This window comes from Strix uralensis, chromosome 16 (genome assembly GCF_047716275.1).
Source record: "Strix uralensis isolate ZFMK-TIS-50842 chromosome 16, bStrUra1, whole genome shotgun sequence".
NCBI lineage: Eukaryota > Metazoa > Chordata > Aves > Strigiformes > Strigidae > Strix > Strix uralensis.
In genome coordinates, this window is record NC_133987.1 from 12227145 (window position 1) to 12246308 (window position 19164).

The 19164-nt window shown below is 42.8% G+C and overlaps 1 protein-coding gene across 5 annotated transcripts in view; it reads right to left on the reverse strand.

Moving 5' to 3' along the window:
* The window catches only part of REXO5 (RNA exonuclease 5), a 44854-nt gene extending 25769 nt beyond the window's left edge, over positions 1-19085 (reverse strand). Inside the window, exons 1-20 of one of the 5 annotated variants that reach the window (XM_074886081.1) lie at positions 19069-19085; positions 18718-18840; positions 16923-17044; positions 15904-16030; positions 14957-15041; positions 12230-12379; positions 11994-12082; positions 11064-11179; positions 10121-10259; positions 9446-9540; positions 8509-8611; positions 7761-7897; positions 7334-7442; positions 6879-6989; positions 6618-6755; positions 6079-6171; positions 5337-5556; positions 4617-4810; positions 3909-4018; positions 1562-1807 (exon numbers count right to left, since the gene is read on the reverse strand). In XM_074886081.1, coding sequence (XP_074742182.1) covers positions 1738-1807; positions 3909-4018; positions 4617-4810; positions 5337-5556; positions 6079-6171; positions 6618-6755; positions 6879-6989; positions 7334-7442; positions 7761-7897; positions 8509-8611; positions 9446-9540; positions 10121-10259; positions 11064-11179; positions 11994-12082; positions 12230-12379; positions 14957-15041; positions 15904-16030; positions 16923-17044; positions 18718-18837 — 2328 coding nt within the window. In that variant the 5' untranslated portion in view covers positions 18838-18840; positions 19069-19085 and the 3' untranslated portion in view covers positions 1562-1737. Of the gene's footprint in view, positions 1-4; positions 415-1561; positions 1808-3908; positions 4019-4616; positions 4811-5336; positions 5557-6078; positions 6172-6617; positions 6756-6878; positions 6990-7333; positions 7443-7760; positions 7898-8508; positions 8612-9445; positions 9541-10120; positions 10260-11063; positions 11180-11993; positions 12083-12229; positions 12380-14312; positions 14442-14956; positions 15042-15903; positions 16031-16922; positions 17045-18717; positions 19018-19068 lie in introns of those variants that run through there. The other 4 variants (XM_074886083.1, XM_074886080.1, XM_074886082.1 and 1 more) reach the window with 4 other exon arrangements.
* Between the last annotated feature and the right edge of the window lie 79 nt (positions 19086-19164).

Consider the following 19164-nt stretch of genomic DNA (forward strand, 5'->3'; position numbering starts at 1 on the left):
GCTAGTTTTATTTGTTATCTCCAGAGTTTCTCAAGCAGGAATCCTGGATGCTACTAAGTCCTTGCAGGGAGGTGACCACATCATTTTTAATTGCATGGAATGAAAACTGTTTTTTTTTTTTTTCAACTTTGCAGTATGAGTCTACAGCAAGGAGCTGCTGGACGTGAACAGTCTTAACGGGAGCGTATTCTTACAGAGGGATGAGTGCTGAGGGCAGGCTGCCATTCACCCCCTTCCATGGAGCTGCCTGACCCTGTGGTCTCTGCTGGGCTGGGTCAGAGCAGGGGCTGGCAGTGCTGGGCGAAGGGGCTGACTCCCTTTCACGTTTTGTAGTAGCACCAACGTTGATGCTTATCCCAGTTTGCAGTAGTTACAGCCAAAGAATGCCAGGCTCACTTGGAGTGGATAAAGTACCTTTGTAAAAGAAAAAAAATTGGCTGCATTCATCTTGCTTAATAGATTTGATTTCAGGAGTTCCGGAGGCTTTAAATTTAGGTATTAATGACACTGATGTGGGCATTTACTACCTGCTCACTAGTGCTGCCTCTGGGCTAGTGCTGCATTTGCCTTTCTCTCCCTTGTCTTTATTTCTGCCCGCTCCTCCAGGCAGCAACTCCCAGCTTCTACTCCATAAACCGCTCTTTGCTCAAGAGCCCAGCGCAGTGAACTTGGGGTTGGAAGGTAGGAGGGTGTAAATATTCTATCAGCTGTATTTAATAATTTCTGGAATAATAACTATTTCAACTTTATCTCAGCCTATTCTAATTCATATCAGGAAATCCTTCATCTCACATTCAAACCTTGTAACAAACATTTCCTCTTTTCTTTTTTTTTCTGAGTGCCAAAAGCTCTCCTAGGCATCTCTGTGCTTGGAAATTCTCTATGTTAACAAGAGATGCTCAAGCAGCCTTTATTTTAAGTGGCAATGGCTGCAAAGCACAGGTCCAAAGCTGTCAGGGTGCAAATCACTTCATTCCACTGCTGGTAGCACACAGAATCTTATTGCAACTGCGCTTCCAGCTCCCTGCTGACAGTGATGATGTGTGAAGTTTGCACAGACTGTGCTTTCCTTAAAATGGCCCTTGCCCCTCCCACAGCCACACTGCAACTTCTCTTTTTTCTTCTTTTTTTGTGTGTGAGGGGTGGGGGGGTGGTCAGGGAGGGAGGAGAAAGTGGAGATTGTCCAAGGAGTATGAATCACCAATTCCTCCTTTCCATGGACTAAGAACAGCACTTTCCCGGAAAGGAGGCAGCAACCCTGCTTCAGAGCTGGCACAGCACGTTTCCAGAAATCTACACAATTCCTGAGAATAGCTTCTCACTGCGGAGCAGCTGCTGCAGGTACTACATTAATCTGACTTGCTGGTTTACAGCCTGCGAGGTTTCACTGAAGACAACCCACTGGTGTGTCAGTCCCCAGCAATGAAGGACTTGCTGAGTTACATCTTGCGGGCCAATACTGATTGGCTTTTATGCAACACTCCCCTGGTTTGCCCCCAGCTCTCCCTGAGCACTTGCCTAACTCACCCGCTGCCAAGGAAAACTGCCACAGCAAGAAGGGTTAATGGAAAAGGGTTTGTGTTTTAAGATGTTTTGAATAGCTTTTATTTCTAGACTTTGTAAAAGATACAGAGTGAAAGCCTATTGTTATTATGGTAAGAGGTCTTTACAAAGCCATCAGTATTTAAAGTAATTAAAAGTATCGTAACAAAAGACTTTGCTTAAAAACTTGGCAGTTTAACAAGCACTCCTCCCTCCGTCATCTTTTATTCCCATCAGACCAAGGCCAGATTGTGATCCATGCATGCTGCAATATAAACAAGAGGTGTGTTATTTCTGCTCAGGACAGCCTTGATGCACATAAGCTTGCTGGTCTAGTAGTGAGAAGGCTGAAACCCTCAGGGTCAGCAGATTGAAAAATCATTTTTTCTTTTTTCCCACCCAACAATTACTTGGCATTCTTTTTAATCAAGAAGCCTCATCTGGACTGTCAGTCCTCTGGGAAACAGCAATACAGGAACCTCACTTGGCAAGAAATCTCTTCCAAGCCTGGGCTGGAGCTCCCTTCCAACCCACTTGGGGGCCTGAGCAACATGAGCCAGAGTCTTTGGGCTTCTGTAGGCTCCTTGTGGGTGCAAACTCCTGAATCCACCTGTTCTGCTAGTGGAATTCACACCCCTCAGTGATGTGAGACAACAGACAAGCTTGTGCTAAGCGAGGCTAGTTTGAGATGGCCCTTGAAAAGTAAATTTGGACATCCTGAGACCAGTGAATCTGCTGCAAGAGACACATAGTGTGGATTGGAACTCCAGAGCCATCCTTGCCTCAAACCTGTCAGCAAAGTAACTGAGGTGATAACAGGGGTGTAGAGAAGAGGCAAATGATTGCTCAGAAATGGAAGAACTGACTTGGCTACAGCCCAGAAGAAAGCAGTAAATGCTCAAAGGACCACATGTACTGCTAACCTGCCTGCAGAGGTTAGCCCTCAGTTCAGGCCTCCCCATGGCTGGTTTAAACTGAGGCAGTATTTGATATCAAGCTAGTGCAAAAACCATTTACGCACAGTGATGCAACGTACACCCAATCAGCACTTCTCTAATAAAGTAGGACTTGCTGCTGTCTCATTCTGTATGCTATTATTCTTTGATGTGGGGGGAAAAACAGCTTAATGATCTTAAGACAAATTAGCTTTAAAAAAAATCTAAAACATTTTTTTTGAGAAGTTACTAGAAACTGAACAATCAGAACAGATCATGCCAAGAGCAGCCCTTGGTGTACAACCTTGCTGAAACAGTTTGTCACTGGCATTACGCCTATACTCTTGGCTTGGGATGCATCTCCCTTCTAAGGGACAGTTTGGTGCAGAGGATAATAAAGCATCATGAGTCTTCTCAGGAAGCTTTGCAAGCAAGAGAGGGGAACCTGGTCTGGCTGCCTAGCCGGGCAGAAGAGATGCTGCTGAGCACCTCTGTCTCCCTGCTTCTGTTTCAGGGTACCACAAGGAATGGTACCCCTTCTGCTGAAGGGAAGCTGAAGAAAAGCAAGGGTAGAGGTGACCTTTATTTTACTGTCTGAACAGTGACACAGTGAGAGAACAGAAAGAAGACTGCTGAAGTAAGTATGTACTCAGCAACTAGGGCCTTATCTGGGAAAGATTTAACCTTTCTGGTTGATAATTAAGTGAATGACTGTGGCAGTTCGAGCCCCAGGTTCTGAAATGCAGGAAGCCCACCCCATCTGGAAGCATCCCTGGTATTAGTGCTGAAGCCCAACTCAACTCTAGGAGTTGCCCCTTCCTATGAAAGCTTAAGGCCTCAGTGAAAGTGTTCTTTTTTCCCAGTCTTGTCCCTCATGTAAGAATGAGGGCATGAACCATCTCCCTGAACAGCTGTGTCTGAAGCACATACATCAGACTGCTACAAGACAACAACTGGTAGATGGTGCCTTGGCTGCAGCAGTTAGGTGGCTTTAAAAAACAAACAAAAATCCACCACAACCACCCAAAAAACTGGCTGCTGTGGAAACTGCTCGATTTTCTCATGGGCACATAAAACTTTCCTCGTTGTCAATAGGGATGAAACATCCAACAGGGGAAGGCAGGTGAACTGAGAAGACCTGTATAATTAATCAATACTGTGTACTTCAGCCTTGCTAATCTGGACCATCAGCTACAGAAGCAGTGTCAGCACTTGTGCTTGTTCTGGATCAGGCACGGCTTATGGGCAGAACTTACAGTTCAGGTTTTATTGGCCTAACATGAAAGTCAGACTGAGTAAGTACAACAGCTTCTTCAGGCCTTCTCTCAGGCTCTCACTTCCTTGGGCAGGGTTTTAATTTTTAATAGATTAAGATAAAAATATTTGGCTATGTATTTTCCTTGGCTCTTTGCAAAATAGGTGGCAAGTTACCTGTTCACTCCAGGAAAGAGAACAACGCACAGGGTGTTATCCTGCAGACTTCTATAAAGCTTTTTGATATGGTGGTCTAACTTCTTCACTTTTTTCCTTAGATCCTGCTCCTGCATAACAGAACATAAGCATTAAAACCCCCAATTCATCTGCAGATCTGTAGCAATCACACTTAGAAGTGTGTGTGGTGAGACCCTCGGGCAGTGTCAGAGATCAAACAGGTGAGGACAGCAGTGATTACTGGCTGGCATTTGGCAGTGCAGTGGCTCAGCAGCAGGAGAACCATATGCCCTACTCAAATGGCACTGCAGCTTCCTCCAGTAAAAATGAGAGCTGCAACTGGAGCTGTTCTTTCCTGTATGGCTACAGAACTTGTCACTTCTCCCTCTGACTCCCATACCACTCGCTACACCTGAATACTGCTCTGTCTGCTCTCAAGTGGAAGGCTTCAGTTCCTGCATAGCATCACTCCCTGGCCTGAGCAGCTGTGCTGGTTTTAAGGTTATATAGTACTCTGCAAACATCCCATTGTCTTGCCTGTTATCCCTCCAACTGCCTTGTGGGAACTGATCCTCAGCAGCCTCTCTGCTCCAGGACCACCTGTTAGACACAGCTCTGCACCTAAGTCTGCTCAGAGTTATCACTCCTGGTTCCCAGGGCGGCACCTCCTCACTAACTGCACAATCATCAGCATTGCCTTGAACTCACAGAGTCAGACGCTTGCTCCATTTTCTCACATAAGATGTTTCCTCCTTGCTTCTCATTGCTGTGATTCATTTGCCAAATCCATCTCCAGAGGTGACCTGAAGCAAGAGCATTTCTACTTCTTAGTTTACTACCCTTCACGGTCCATCCATTTATAACTTCAAGGGCATCCACAGCACTTTGTGATTTCTGGAATTCTGAAACACAAAGAGAAGGGGAACATGCTTTGGCAATGATGTTGCTGCCCTGTTCTTGGCACCTGTAGGGCAGGGCTAAAGGTGTGGAGCAGGAAGGGAGATGAGAAACTGAAATCCCTGCAGCAAGCAGATCCTCATTTTGCTACAGCTAAACCTCAGACTATAGAAATGCCAGTTAACTGCAACAGCACTCATCCAGTTCTCCTCACATTTTTGGAGGCAATTACTTGTCTGTGTGAAACTGTGCAGTAGCCAGCCCTCACGTTGAGGTACTGGAGTCAATGAACTATCCTGGAACTTTTCTAAGTAAAGATTATTTTTATTTAAGCAGATTTTTTTTCCTTTTAAATACTCAGCTGTAAACTGCTGCTCCAAACAATACACGGTTTCACTGGAGTATTTTAAATACCATCACTTTGAGCATATATGAATTTCGGTAGCTCTTGCTGTGTCGGTGCAAAGTCCCAAGGGTTGCTGAATGAGCTTATTTGAAGGAAATAAGCAGGCTGTAAGTGAAGCTACTTACTGAGGAAACAGCAGTTCCTGTGCTTTCCACTCTGGAGATCCTTTGGCAGGAACAATGTTTCCAGGTCTTTCAACTGGCTGAATTCTTCTTGTAAGTCTGCCTCTGTTAATGACTTCTTTAGACCCGCCACATAAATCACACCTTCGTTTTCTACATCCAGTTCTAGTTCCTTTATCAAAACATCACAGTCCAGCATTGCTGCAGTGACAGGTCTCTGGACCTGGGGTGGATTCAGCAGGACCAAACACAAAATGTCAGCCCAAGCAGCTCTGTGTTCCAGGCTTCTATTTTAAATCATTTTCTCCCACTACTAAAACTTGACAAGCTATTTTCCTTCCGCTGAAAAAAAATATGACTAATGAAGGCTAACTTAATTAGTCATGAGAAAGGAAGAGAGATCATGTTTGTAATGCAGAAACACTATAAAATTAAGAACTCCATACTTTGTATATGGCATTTTAACACACTGTTACTTGGCTGTTCCTTTTAAAGCTGCAGCTGGAGGTCAGAATGCTTTCTAACCCTCTTCTGTTGACAGGCAGAAAGAAAAAATAAACAGGCTATAACCATCCATTTCCTTTCTGCCAGTGCCCCTAAATTGTCCAGGGACAGGGAGATGGTAACAGCACAACCAGCCAGCATTTACCCACACACTATGCTGTGAGTACATGTCAAAAGAGACATGCTGAATGCTGTTCCTGTGCTCAACTTAACTTAGGTTTTTGCTATTTGCATTGTTTACCTTAATGCAGGATCCTGCTACCTCAGCTCCATTTAGGCTTTCCACAGCAAGCTGGGCAGCTTCCAGCACCTCATATTGGATACAGACATAGGGCTTGAAACAGAATGATAAGATAGTTCAGGCTTATCAATAAGACACACTACCCCTCCCTTTTTAAAAGTCAGGTCTCAGTAGAGTTGTGTTTTGTCTGAGGCTAATATATGTAACACTCCATATACTGTAGCTGTTAAAAACAACCATCAATTAATAACTTTTTTTTTGGCCATTAAAGGCCTTAGCGTATCAGTTCTCTCGAGAGGGACAAAAAGCATCTCAGCTTCTCCAATGTTCAAAGTCCTCTAGCTTGAACAGCACAGATAAACCACATGAGCTGTGTTTATTCTTGTCATTGTGTGGAGCTGTAGCTGATGACTAAATGACCAGAAAAAAACTCCAAACAGAGTAACTGGTATTTCAGTGGTTCTAATCCTTATCTTTCCATGAGATTACTTGGGCCTTCCATGCCTGTCAGCAAGCTTAATGCTTTGAGAGCTCCTCACCTGGTATGTTTCAGTTACCACTGTAAGAGATTGGATTGGTCCACACCTCCCAAATTCTTTTTTCACAGACTTCAGGCAAAAGCTTTCTTCAAAAGGACCTGCATAAATTGTCAGCATGTCAGTCAGCTTGCTTCTCACCTGTAGGAACACAGATTAGAGAAGGAACTTCACAAAGCAAAGGAACTAACTATGTGGTGCCTCCAGATAAGTAACATCTCTTTCCAAGCTCAGCAATGAAGACTATTCTCCAAAAAAAAGTACCTTTTCACAAAGTCCAGCAAGAAGGTGAGATGCAACATACTCTGGACCCAAACTGAACTGAATGATACTGAATGTGGACAGGGGAACATCTTCCAAGGCTCTCTGAAGAATCTGGAGGGAAAAGAGTATACAAGACTCAAAGAGGTACAAGACAGTTGTACTGCAAAGGATCAGAAACAAAGCTATTGAACTTAATTCCCAACTGTAATTTTCATTATTGTCTAAGGAAGCCCTCAGGCAGAAATAATTCTTTAGTGAGTCATGAGAGGATGTAGAGGATCAAAGCTTATTTCCGAAATGTTAAAATGGATTTAGCTAACCTGGTATTAACACTATTGCTAACAGTATTGTCAGTCAGCTTTTTAAAATAGGACTCATCTACCCACCCCCAGAACAAGAAGAACTCCGAATTACTTTGATGCTTCCTTAGAACAACCCACTCTAAGTCCATTCACCTGTTTGTTTGAGGTGCTCAGGTTACTCTGACACAGGCCAGAAGAGTCTAGTTCCTGTCTGCCCAAAAGGAGGGGTTTTTGGCCAGTCGTCTGCAAGCAGTCTAAAAAACTAGCAGAGGGAAGAAAGCTGTGAATCACAGTACTTATCAATATGGTGAATTAAAAGCTTTGAAGAAGTGCTTGTCACAGAAAAATTACACAGTTCATATTAAAAAAATCTAAAATATTCTTGTCCTCAACATCAAAAGAAGCCTAGAAAATGCTTTGTGACATCCAAGATGCAACTTTTGAAAGTTTTTCAGTGCTATGCTACAATTATTTGTGTCTCTCTAAAGATCCTGATGGCTTCTGAAAAACATAATGCACTTCTTTGATTTTACTGGGATTCAACTGAAGGAAAAACATGCATATTTGAGAATCTTATTACCATGGTTTGGATAAATGTGGAGGCTCATTCAACTGTTTCTGGACCCTACATCGTCGTGGCTGTAACGCAGCTTTGTTCTGTGAGACCTCAGCCAGTTTTTCAGTCATCAGAAGCATCTCCAAGTTTAGTTCTGCTACCTTGGGGAAGGAAAAAGATTAGTAGTTGGCTTTCATCTCAGCTAATTGTAGCTAACCAAAAAGCACGTGCTTTCTCTGTGAGTCACCTAGGCATATTCCACAGTAGTGAAGAAACATAGGCATTAGTTTCTTGCCTTTTATTTTCTGTTGTCATTTTCAAGCATGCAGCACTCGTAACATCAACCAGCAATCATCTCCAAAAAAGTTCTCTCAGAAATCAACGACAGAAGCAAGAGACTCATCAAACCAGCTGAATCACTACCACAACACACAAGGTCTCTCACTTCTTTCATCTGGAAAAATGATGGGCATTCCTGTAGGCTGGATGCATCTCAATCCTCTTTACCCAATGCCCCTCTTCAAGATCAGCAGCAATGCTGATTCATGTCAGCGTTTGAGTACTGAAACACTGGTAATGCTCAGGTTATTAAGATACCTGGATATATGCTAAAAGTAACAAGCTGTCAAAATTGAGACCTTTATCACAGCTCCATTTTCTCTTTTAAATCAACAAAAGGATGGGCAGGAATGTTTGGTTTTTTTTCTTTCATAAGCCCAACAACTTGTACGTTCTGTGATTAAGGACAGAAATCTTAATTAGATATAGCTACCTTTGCTGGTCCTTGCTCAATAAAGAATTGAGCCAATTCCAAAGCAGCTCTAGCATCTTCTGCAGGATCATGCCCAAGCTTCTGTTCACACTGAATCTCCTTCCTAAGGCATCAAAATTAGGTGTACAGGCAGGTTATCTGTTTTTCCAAACTGATCAACATCCTGTCTTTTCTAAACTGGGTCCTTTTCGAGCCAAATTGCCTTCCCCTCTCCAAAAAGGATTTCAGTTCTGTGCAGCAGCGTTCTTGTGAAATATTCCCAAAAGTTACTGCAAGAAATGTTTTTGCAACATTGAGCAAAACACTGTTTACTGGGTTTGACAGAAGCAGTGCTAATACTTGGTACTCTGATGCCTGACTATTTTTAATTTTACTTCTTCCTTGACCAATGACCCAACTCACAATTTGCACACAGACAGGGAAGCAACCTCCAACTCAGTGAAGTTTGGTGCTGCAAGAATATTAATATTCACTGTGTGAATGGTGAGAACTGTATCACTAAGACATACTATCCAGTGGTAGCTAGTACACTGAGAAATATGATTAAAGTCAGTAAATCATACATTCATACATTAGCCTTTCTTTTCTGCTAACTGTAACAGATCTCATTTGTGTGAGCCAGTGTCTTTGTTGCTCTACAATTCAATACACTGGTACTGCTACAGACACACAGAAAAGCTAGTTTTGCTAGGACTCAAATCTGGTTGGGTCACAGCAGCCCTGCTTCCTCAAAGACAAGCCAATTTATTATGCTGCCTGATGTTTCAAGCAGGCAGTAAATTCTTCTTTACTGTGTGTATTTGCACAGCCTGCTCCTTTCTTTTGAATTTTAGTGAAAAAATAAATAAATTCTGATGCTACTAGTGGAGGAGCAACACCCTATGATCCACCATGACAGTTTCTAGTATTTCCCATGACAATACATTAACAATCTTACCCTAAAACAGCTTTGGCTAGAAATTTTAACTTAAATCTTCGACCTTCATTTCTGGCAAAAAGCAATGAAGTGTCAATAACACTGGGATGGATCATCTGGAGGAGAGAAAACGTCAGCAGTTTAATTTAAGAACAGTGGTCATTTAGAATTGGGCAGTAACTCTGTCCAATTGTTATCTGTGCCTCTGCCATTTCATGTCAGTTGCCAGTTTCTCACTGATAGATAACTGGTCCACAACAAGAGAGCAGATGGGAATAATGAAACAAGCCCAACTCTCCTTTCTAACACTCTATTGGGAAGATCTAGATTGGATTAGAAAGATAAATTATGATTCAAGCATTTTAGGTTGGTTAAATTAAATACAGGAAGGACTTCAGTTCTTCCTGTGACAGAACTATCAGAGGCATCTGGATGAAGCAGAGAGGTAAAGCTTCTGGTGCAACCATATCTATGTCTGGACAGACTCCTCCCTTCCTTTTGGGTTCTGAACAGCTCCTTGCAAGTTTTATAGATGTAAGAAAAGTCTCTCTCTTTTAAATCCTTACAGACATAAGGCTATTCATAATAAAAAGCAATTAGCAAGTGTTCACTAATAAAAAGAGGAATTGTTTAGAGTTTTCGGGTCTGAAATGAGTATCGCAGGGATGGGAAAAAGACTCTTAAAAGCATACTCACTTCCAAAGCCTGAAGGTCAGCATTTAGAGAATGACCCACCAATACTGCATCATGGGGAAGCATTTTTTTTAGTCTGGTTTGGATGTCTGGCAGTCTTGTTTTCACTGGAAGAAGCATTTTCTTTGTGATTCCTGAGAATCTTCAAAACAAACGTTGGATGAGGTAAAAACAACACATTAGTGACAGCGCCTACTGGAGAATATTACAAGAAGGACAAGTAAAATATGAAGTCAGTGTAACTAACGACAGAAAGCTATTTACTGCTTTCTGTTCCAACATAAGAGGATATACTGCAGGTATATTAAACTGCTATAAGCTACAACATGTTTCAAAAGTTTCTCTCTCTCAAGTATAATTTACTCTTAAGTGATGCAGTTCTTAGCATCAGACAGCACAGGTAAGGAAATACTGCAAGACTGATGGCGGAAGGAGATGATTCCAAGTACCTGAGGGGATTGTCACGTCACCTCCTGGATAAAGCCAGGCAAAGTTTTGGAGAAGACAAGGCTTCAATTTTGCCTGCTACCAAGCCCAGCCCTAGAGGTCTGTACAAGCTGATGAGCTGCTCTATTCAGATGGGCAACCTTAGCTATGGAGCAGAGATGCAGACTGCAGTCCTGTACTCTTACCCTCCATCTTATTTTATAGCCAGCAGTAAAGAGTAACTTGTACTGTGTATCATTAATTTGTAACAGAACTTTTCCTAGAACACTGCAGATTGGCAATGCTTCTGCCTAGTAGCCACACAGGCACTATGTAACAGAGAGTGTGTGTGTGTAATGTTGGTTATTCTAATCACACAGCAAGAATTGTATTCTTAACACTGAATTAAATGCAGTAGGCATCTGTGCAAACCAAACTGAAAAGTCCTGTGTAACAGGCTTAATGTGAAAGGGTTGCAGCTCTTAAAGACAAAGAGATAAGAAATTTATATGCAAGTCACCTGGTGCGGTAGTTCACTACTGTGCTTTCAGGTTTGACTAGTTCATTCAAGAGGCATTGACCCTGTGCATCCACCAAAGAGACACGAGTGACTTCATTCCCTTTTGCAGTCAGGCACTGTCAGGAAGAAGCAGAGGCAGCTGTTGAATCAGCATGATGTTGTCACTCAAAAATCCTAGCTAACATCTGATTTGACTGCAGCCAGCACCACTACTGAGTTAAGAGATCTACCACTTATAGCTAGTTGTTTTATGATGTAGCATGCTTAATTTTAATTGTTAAATGCCCACCATAAGCACAGCAAACACACAGGCAAGCACAACACAAAAAAAAACATTATAAAGAAGTGCTGATTTCACAGAATCAGTCTGTGCTCTGCACTGCAGAGCTGTCACTGAGAGCATCTTCCAGAGATGTACAATTTAAAAGCAGAGCCCAGGTTGTGTCGTTAGTTACTCAACGCTGATGCCAAATAGGCATCGCTGCAAGGTCAAAACTGCACTAAAGGAGGAATCTTCACCCCAGCATGCTGACAGAACTGTGATGTCTAAAGGAAAGATGTGTGATAGGGAAGTATCTTTCCCAAATCTTGGGGAGAGCTGGGAGGAGGAATTCCACAGCAGTCTCAGAGGTTACTGCAGCACTGCTGATGAGCCTGGCAGATCCAGCTGCTGCTCTGACAGCCAACACAGAACTGAGCTCTCTGCTGCACTGCTCAAGATAGGATTTCTGTCTTGTTGCCAGAACCACTTCCTGAGTCCTTCCCATGGCTGCATTAGCACTGGTACTGTCAATGAAGGGACTGGCAGCAGATATTAATGTATCAGAAGTGGTTTAGCAAATACACCGGGTGCTTGGCTCACTTTGGATTAGCTGGTAGGAGTTTGGTTGCTTGACTATGTTTTGTAAGGCCACACACATTTATTTTTACCATTTCACAATCCAGACCAAAGAGGGGGCTGCTGTCTGTCCTCTGCTGATCACACTCTGTATATATATATCCCTTACATCCAGGAGAGCCTAGAATGAAAAGATACTCATGAATAAAAAACAGACCCCTCTCTTCTAAAACTCATCATATATCTTATATGACCAAACTGTCAAAACTCTAAAAAAAAAAAAAAAAAGCGAAACACAACAATCAAAAAAAAGCTTGCAAAACCTGACCTTTTATGGGATAGTCATTTTTTTTCTGCTCTTCTAAAGTTAGAGTGTAGCTAGTAAGGCCTCGTTTTTTTTCTCCGTATTTCCGAAGGATGGGATCACACTGCAATTTTGAGCTTTTAGGAACACATTCACTGCTAGTGGAAGTCAAACCTGCAAAATACAGAAGCATCTGTCAAGCTCAGATAGCACTCCCTACTTGCAGTCAGCTTTCTGCATTAGTATGCATGCTAAGAGGCTACACCACCTCAAAGGAAAACACTACCTGGAACAATAAACTGGAAGCTGGGGAGGGGGGAAAGAAAGAGAGAATCAGTCTGTCTATCTAGCTGTCTATCTCCAGTTTATTTTTATTTCTCTCCATTTTATACATATATATATGCGCATCTCCAGTTTATATCTCATATATACATTACAGGAGAGAAATAGAAGGTGACTGGTGACAGCCAAAGTGTCTTCACTAAGGGTAAATCATTCCTGACAAATTTGGTGGCCTTCTACAATGGGGTTACAGCGCTGGTGGATAAGGGAAGAGCAACTGACATCATCTACCTGAACTTGTGCAAAGCACCTGACACTGTCCCACACAACATCCTTGTCTCTAAACTGGAGAGACAGGGATTTGATGGATGGACCACTCGGTGGGTAAGGGATTGGCTGGGTGGTCACACTCAAAGAGTTGTGGTCAACAGCTCGATGTCCAAGTGGAGAGCAGTGACGAGTGGCATTCTCAGGGGTCGGTGTTGGGACCGACGCTGTTTAACATCTTTGTTGGTGCCATGGACAGTGGGATCGAGGCACCCTCAGCAAGTTCACCAACGACACCAAGCTGTGTGGTGTGGCCGACACGCTGGAGGGGAGGGATGTGCCACCCAGAGGGACCTGGACAGGCTGGAGAGGTGGCCTGTGCAAACCTCATGGAGTTCAATAAGGCCAAGTGCAAGGTCCTGCCCATGGGTCAGGGCAATCCCAAGCACAAATACAGGCTGGGTAAAGAGTGGATTGAGAGCAGCCCTATGGAGAAGGACTTGGGGGTGTTAGTGGATGGAAAACTGACTCTGAGCCAGCAATGTGTGCTCACAGCCCAGAAAGCCAACCATGTCCTGGGCTGCATCAAGAGCATTGTGGCCAGCAGGGTGAGGGAGGGGATTCTCCCCCTCTGCTCTGCTCTTGTGAGACCCCCCCCTGCAGTGCTGTGTCCAGCTCTGGGGCCCCCACTGTAAGAAGGACACTGACCTGCTCGAGAGGACCTCCCATATGAGGACAGGCTGAGAGAGTTGGGGTTGTTCAGCCTGGAGAAGAGAAGGCTCCAGGGAGACCTTATAGCGGCCTTCCAGTACTTAAAGGGGGCTACAGAAAAGCTGGGGAGGGACTCTTGACCAGGAAGTGTAGGGACAGGACGAGGGGTAGCAGTTTTAAACTGAAAGAGGGTAGATTTAGATTAGATCTAAGGAAGAAATTCTTCACTGTGAGGGTGGTGAGACACTGGCACAGGTTGCCCAGAGAAGCTGTGGCTGCCCCCTCCCTGGCAGTGTTCAAGGCCAGGTTGGACGGGGCTTTGAGCAACCTGGGCTAGTGGAAGGTGTCCCTGCCCATGGCAGGGGGGTTGGGACTAGATGATCTTTAAGGTCCCTTCCAACCCAAACCATTCTATGATTATATATACATAATTATATATACATAATACCATATATAATGTATACAGTGTATATACCATATCTATATAAAATATACTTGATATTCAGGATACTTGAATCTTTTCCCAGATCAGCTACTGACACTGCTGGCTGATTCAGAAGCAAATCACAAGTCTCTGCCTCACATTCCTTTCAGAAACAGAGAGAACAAACTTGCCTCATAAGCATGACAACATAATCATCTGTTACTTCATGTAAGCTGTAAAAGAAGTTACCTTTTTTTTTCCTACCCTCTCTGTGAAATTCTTTCTTGTAAGTGTTATCAGGAGAAAATGTGCTCTAAGTGTAGCTCACCAAGAAGCAAGCACTGAACAGACACCAGAATCCACAACTGTATAAATTATCCTGTAGGTGATTCTCTGCAGATTGCACTTAAAAGAAAAATATACCTGACATCTCAGATCTGTGACTGTGCAGTAGGTTTACAGTCAGGATGCTAGAGGACTTTGTCAATACATTGAAAGTAACAGCTGTTCATTCTCCCATTTAGGACTTGAATTCAAGATTCTTTGTTACACTTCTAACAATTTCAGTGAAGTTCGCATTGTAGTCTCTTGCAGGTTTTGTACAAGCCTGTTGGATTACAATCACCTCTATAAAGAGTGTAAAAATAGGAAATCAATCATCAACACACCTGTTCTTTACCTTGATTTGCTGCTCAGTATAACAAAGAAAACTAAGAAGAAATGAGTAACTACTTAGCTTGAATTTAATTTATATCTCTGTATCTTTTATTAGATACATCTTAGAATAAAATAATCACAAAATGGGTAATGAAGCATAAGAATTTTGGATTAAACATGTTAAAAACTTTCTCTCTGCATTTTGCACTTACTTGGTTGAATAAGTCCAACAGAGAGTTACTGAACTAGTCAGGGTAACTAGTCTCATGGTTTAAGCCACTGTACGTTTTCCTTTGTAAACAAGTTTACCATAGCAGCACACTGGGATTGCACTGGAGGCAAAGGCATAAATTACTGCTAGAAGTGAATCACTATGATTGAAAGAGATGATGCAAAACCAAACAAGATACCTTGTGCAGTGTTTTGAGGTTTCAGGTTTGCTCCTTCTCCGTACAGGCTGGCTAGGAAGTTAGCGGAAGTTGTTAATGTGAATCTCTGAAAAAAGAGATGTGTTAGAGACTTTGAAACAGAAGCAGAAATATCAAGCAAATGAGACGTTTCTTGATCCCCAAATCAGCCAAATTTAGAGGAGGATGGATAAAGTAGTAGTGGAAATACGTTTGGTGTTTTCCTAAGGAAGAAAAAAAACCCAACACAAACCAAACCTGTTTTAATGACATACGATATGGGATTCTTTGTACCAAGGGACAGATTTGCCTTGTCTGATATGATCAAGAAGGCAAATCTCAAGACTTTCTTTGACAGAAACTAAAGTATATTCCAGACTTTCCAGTTAACTTGTGATTTGCTGCAGTTCAGGGAGAATCAAAGTCTAGAAGTCTGAATCAAAGTGCTACTTTCTTTCTTCAAAAATTTTACTTGTAACTCAGAGAATTAAACTAATTATTTTAATAATCCTTTTGGAAAATGGGAGAAACATGCCATAAAGTGCAAATAGTACAAGTGAGATTTTTCAACCAATGGGAATAGCATAACTCTACTGAGTGTCTCCTCACTCAGAGTAAATTCCAAATTAACCGTGATATTTTTAATTTCATTGGCATCCTGAAGATGCGGGAAGCATAACAGTCAGAGGTCTGAAACATCAATACACGTTTCACCTGGTAAGGCTTCAAAGACATAAGTTTTGAAAAGTTGTTTCTAATATCAAAGCCTTGGCCTTTGTTCTGAGCTGACAATGGCTACAAATAGATCCTCTCATTAGCTTGCTTTGAGAGTCAAAGATGGCCACTTCCTACTGGAAAAGGCAGTGATTTCACTGCAGCGATTAATCCTTGGGACATGGTTTCAGGATTGGAAAAAGTTTAGAAGACAGCAATACAGGTTGGGGACTTACATGTCGGAACACTTTTCTGAGGTGTTTGAACTGCAAATAGAATTTGTAGAAATGGAGTTGGCTCGTTTCCTGTAGAACAATAACCACAACCCCAGCCAGGTGGCTTTGGTGATAAATACGGCACCAGCTGCAGTTAAAAAAAAAAAATTTAAAAAAAAAAAAATCAAAGCAAAACAATTATCAAGCACTCTTAAAAACAAACTTGGAACCAGCCCAGCTTTTAAGTCAGTGAATGGCAAAGTGCCAAATGACTTCAATGAGAAGACGCTTTATAGCTTATCTCAAACAGCCACGTATTCCTGGAAGCAACAGAATACAGGAGACAGAGAAAGAATGAGTTATAGCAAAATTTTGCTGCAGTACCATTTCAAGACAGTTGTATCTTGTTTATGTGCATCAGAATGTGAACAGACAAGTAACTTCAGCTGTAGTGATGTAGTCTAGTGAATTAATGCATAAAATAATTATCACAAAATCATTTTCTATTCACTACTAAAAATCTAAAGTGGGATCATTTTTGCCTTAAGTTTTGTTATATTTCACCATATTTTTGCCATCCAAGGTTATATACCCTCCTCAGCCTTTCTCTTCCATTGCTGAGAAGCTGCCCTGAAAAAGGGCAAAGCGATTAAAATGTTTTACCCAAAACACTCTAGAACAGACTCTAGTCTGTTTCAATTATGTCTATCATGAAATGTGTTAATATTTTTTGTGTCGTGTTATTATTTTTAACATGGTATTTCATTTCTCAGCGTGTGAAGCTTCTTCAGTTCTTCAAAATTGTTTAGTTTTTGATAGCTGCATGAAAGAAAACTATGAAATGGTAGAATTTTTGTCAGAAGGGGAATTCTGGTCTCTGGCCAAGTAACAACAATGGTATCTACATAATACAGGCTGCCATTATGGCAACTGCGTTGCAAGGATTCTAAAACCAGCATGGCCAATATGCCTTTAGGTATGTTTTCACAACACGTGAGGACACAAGACAGGCTTGATTCCTGGATATGAATGTGTTATACCTGGGCTGTGTTGCGTTGTGGCATTTTCCCAACGCTGCATACTTTAACAACTCATAGAGCTGGTCATGGTTGATTTCGCAGTCCTCACCAAATAAAGCTGCTGTCAAACGAGATGACTTTTCCTGTAGAAAGGGAAATGCTAGTAAAGAAAGGTTTTATGTAATTACACAACTTCATGGAAAATGAAGTGGTAAAAGGAGTAAAAGTGATATGGTAAAAGGAAACTATTTACATTTGAATACAACCAACTACATTTAAAACAACTTCTCCACTCATTATAGGCAAGTTTCCTTTCAAATCACACTTTAATATTAAATTTACTATCAATATTTCAGTAACCTAGGTAGTCTAACTTCAAAGATTTATTCAATAAAGATTAACATAAATAAATGTATGTAGTAGGGAGACAAAGTTATTTGATATGCAAACACTATGTTCTGCTCTCTCAACCCATTCACCCACTTGCTGATGTAGAGCTTTGGGCGTTTATGTAAGTGTTATATGTTGTTGCTTCATGTAAGGTTTTGCTGAAAGCCATTTACTTCATTTACATTATGTGATCTGTTTTGGAAGATGGATTTGCTGACCCCTACAGGAAAAAAAATGTTTCAGTAAAATCCAAGGAAACTGCAGAAAGCAAGCATGAAGTAGACGAGATGGAGTGGGAGATGGAGTGGAGACAGTACCACACAGTTCAGCACAACAGTTCTTTAAGCCTAAACGCACAGATGCTCCTAAAAGCTAATCAGCAAGTAAATGCATGATTTCGGAGACCTCCACTGACCATATTGGCTGGTCCAATGAGCTCTTTTCATCTGTAGACATTTTAAAGATGCTCTTTCTTTATGTGATGAAAAGACATCACAACATACAGGGGAAATGAAAAAAGACCACAGAACACTAGAGAACATCAAATCCCACAGGATAAACAACTACCAGAAGTTGTGTTTTCCCCACCACGCTAACAAGCCTTGGGCTCATTATTTTTGACAGAGCCTGCCCACATGGGACTGAGCTGGTGCATTTTTAAAGCCATTTGTCATTGGGTAAGAAAGCTAAACAGAGGTGACAACCTTTCAGGTTCAAGTGGTTAAGAATCATCTGGTAATAATAATAGTAACACAGGGTGGTGTAATTGCTAGTCCCTCATCTCTCATGCTAAATTAGACAAATGACACCGTTGTTTTCAATACAGCCTAATTAGAGGTCTGCAAAAAACCCCAACCAAACAGCAGAAGTTTTGTTTCACCAAGCAAAAGCTACCTGCCAATTGCAGGAATGTCAGTCTCTAATCAGGTACAAATAAGACTGACCTCACAGGTCTGACACGCTTACTCTTGTCCCATACGGGGCACCAAATAAGTTGTAACCTGGGTGAGTAAGGTGTTACCATGAGGTTGGAACTTTGGGATGATTTGCATCCTTCAGTTGTGAATGTGCTGAGCAGACACAATGCTCCTTTTAAGATCTACTCTGTTTAGGAAAAAGTGTATTAGGAAAAAGGAGAGTATATTTATTTTTTAACAAAATTCCCTAAATAGAAATGCCTAACACCCCAAATGAGTTAATTTCCGTATTTCTTGGAGCAGAACCTAAGCCGGTATGCATAGGCATTATCTTTAGTCAACCCCCTACCTGGACTGCCAGCAAAACACAGTTTTGCTGAGTTTCCAGCATCCCAACGTGTGATAAAATAAATCTACCAAAAACGTGGCTGTAAGAGAGAAATACCGCACAGCCACAGGCCAGCAGCCTTCTCCCCACCACAGTGCCCCGGGCGCGCTCTGCCGCTCACCTCAGGGCCCCGGCCGCCGCCATCCGCCTTCCTCCTCTTCCGAGCCGCCCGCCCTTCCCCCGCGTCCTCAGCGGCCCCGGCTGGCCTTTTGTACCCGTTAACGCAGACAGCCTTCGCCATGGCCTAGAGGAAAGCACCGCGGGGTCAGGGCGGCGCGGGGCGATGCCGCCACGGCCCCTCACAGCGGGGCGACAGTCCGGGCTGGCAGGCACCCCCGGCCGTGGGCAGGCGCTGGGGCCTGCCCCAGGGAGGGCCGGGGCTCCCCGGGCAGCACCGAGAGGGGGGATCGCCCGCAGCCCGGACGCCCCCTCCTCCAGACGCCCGAGGAGGGATCTCGGCCACGGATCCCACCTCAGCCACGCCGGGCTCTCCGGCCACCGGGGAACACGCGGTCTCGGCGCACGACTACCTGCGCCTGCCTGCGGACAAGGCCAGGGCAGCCGATCC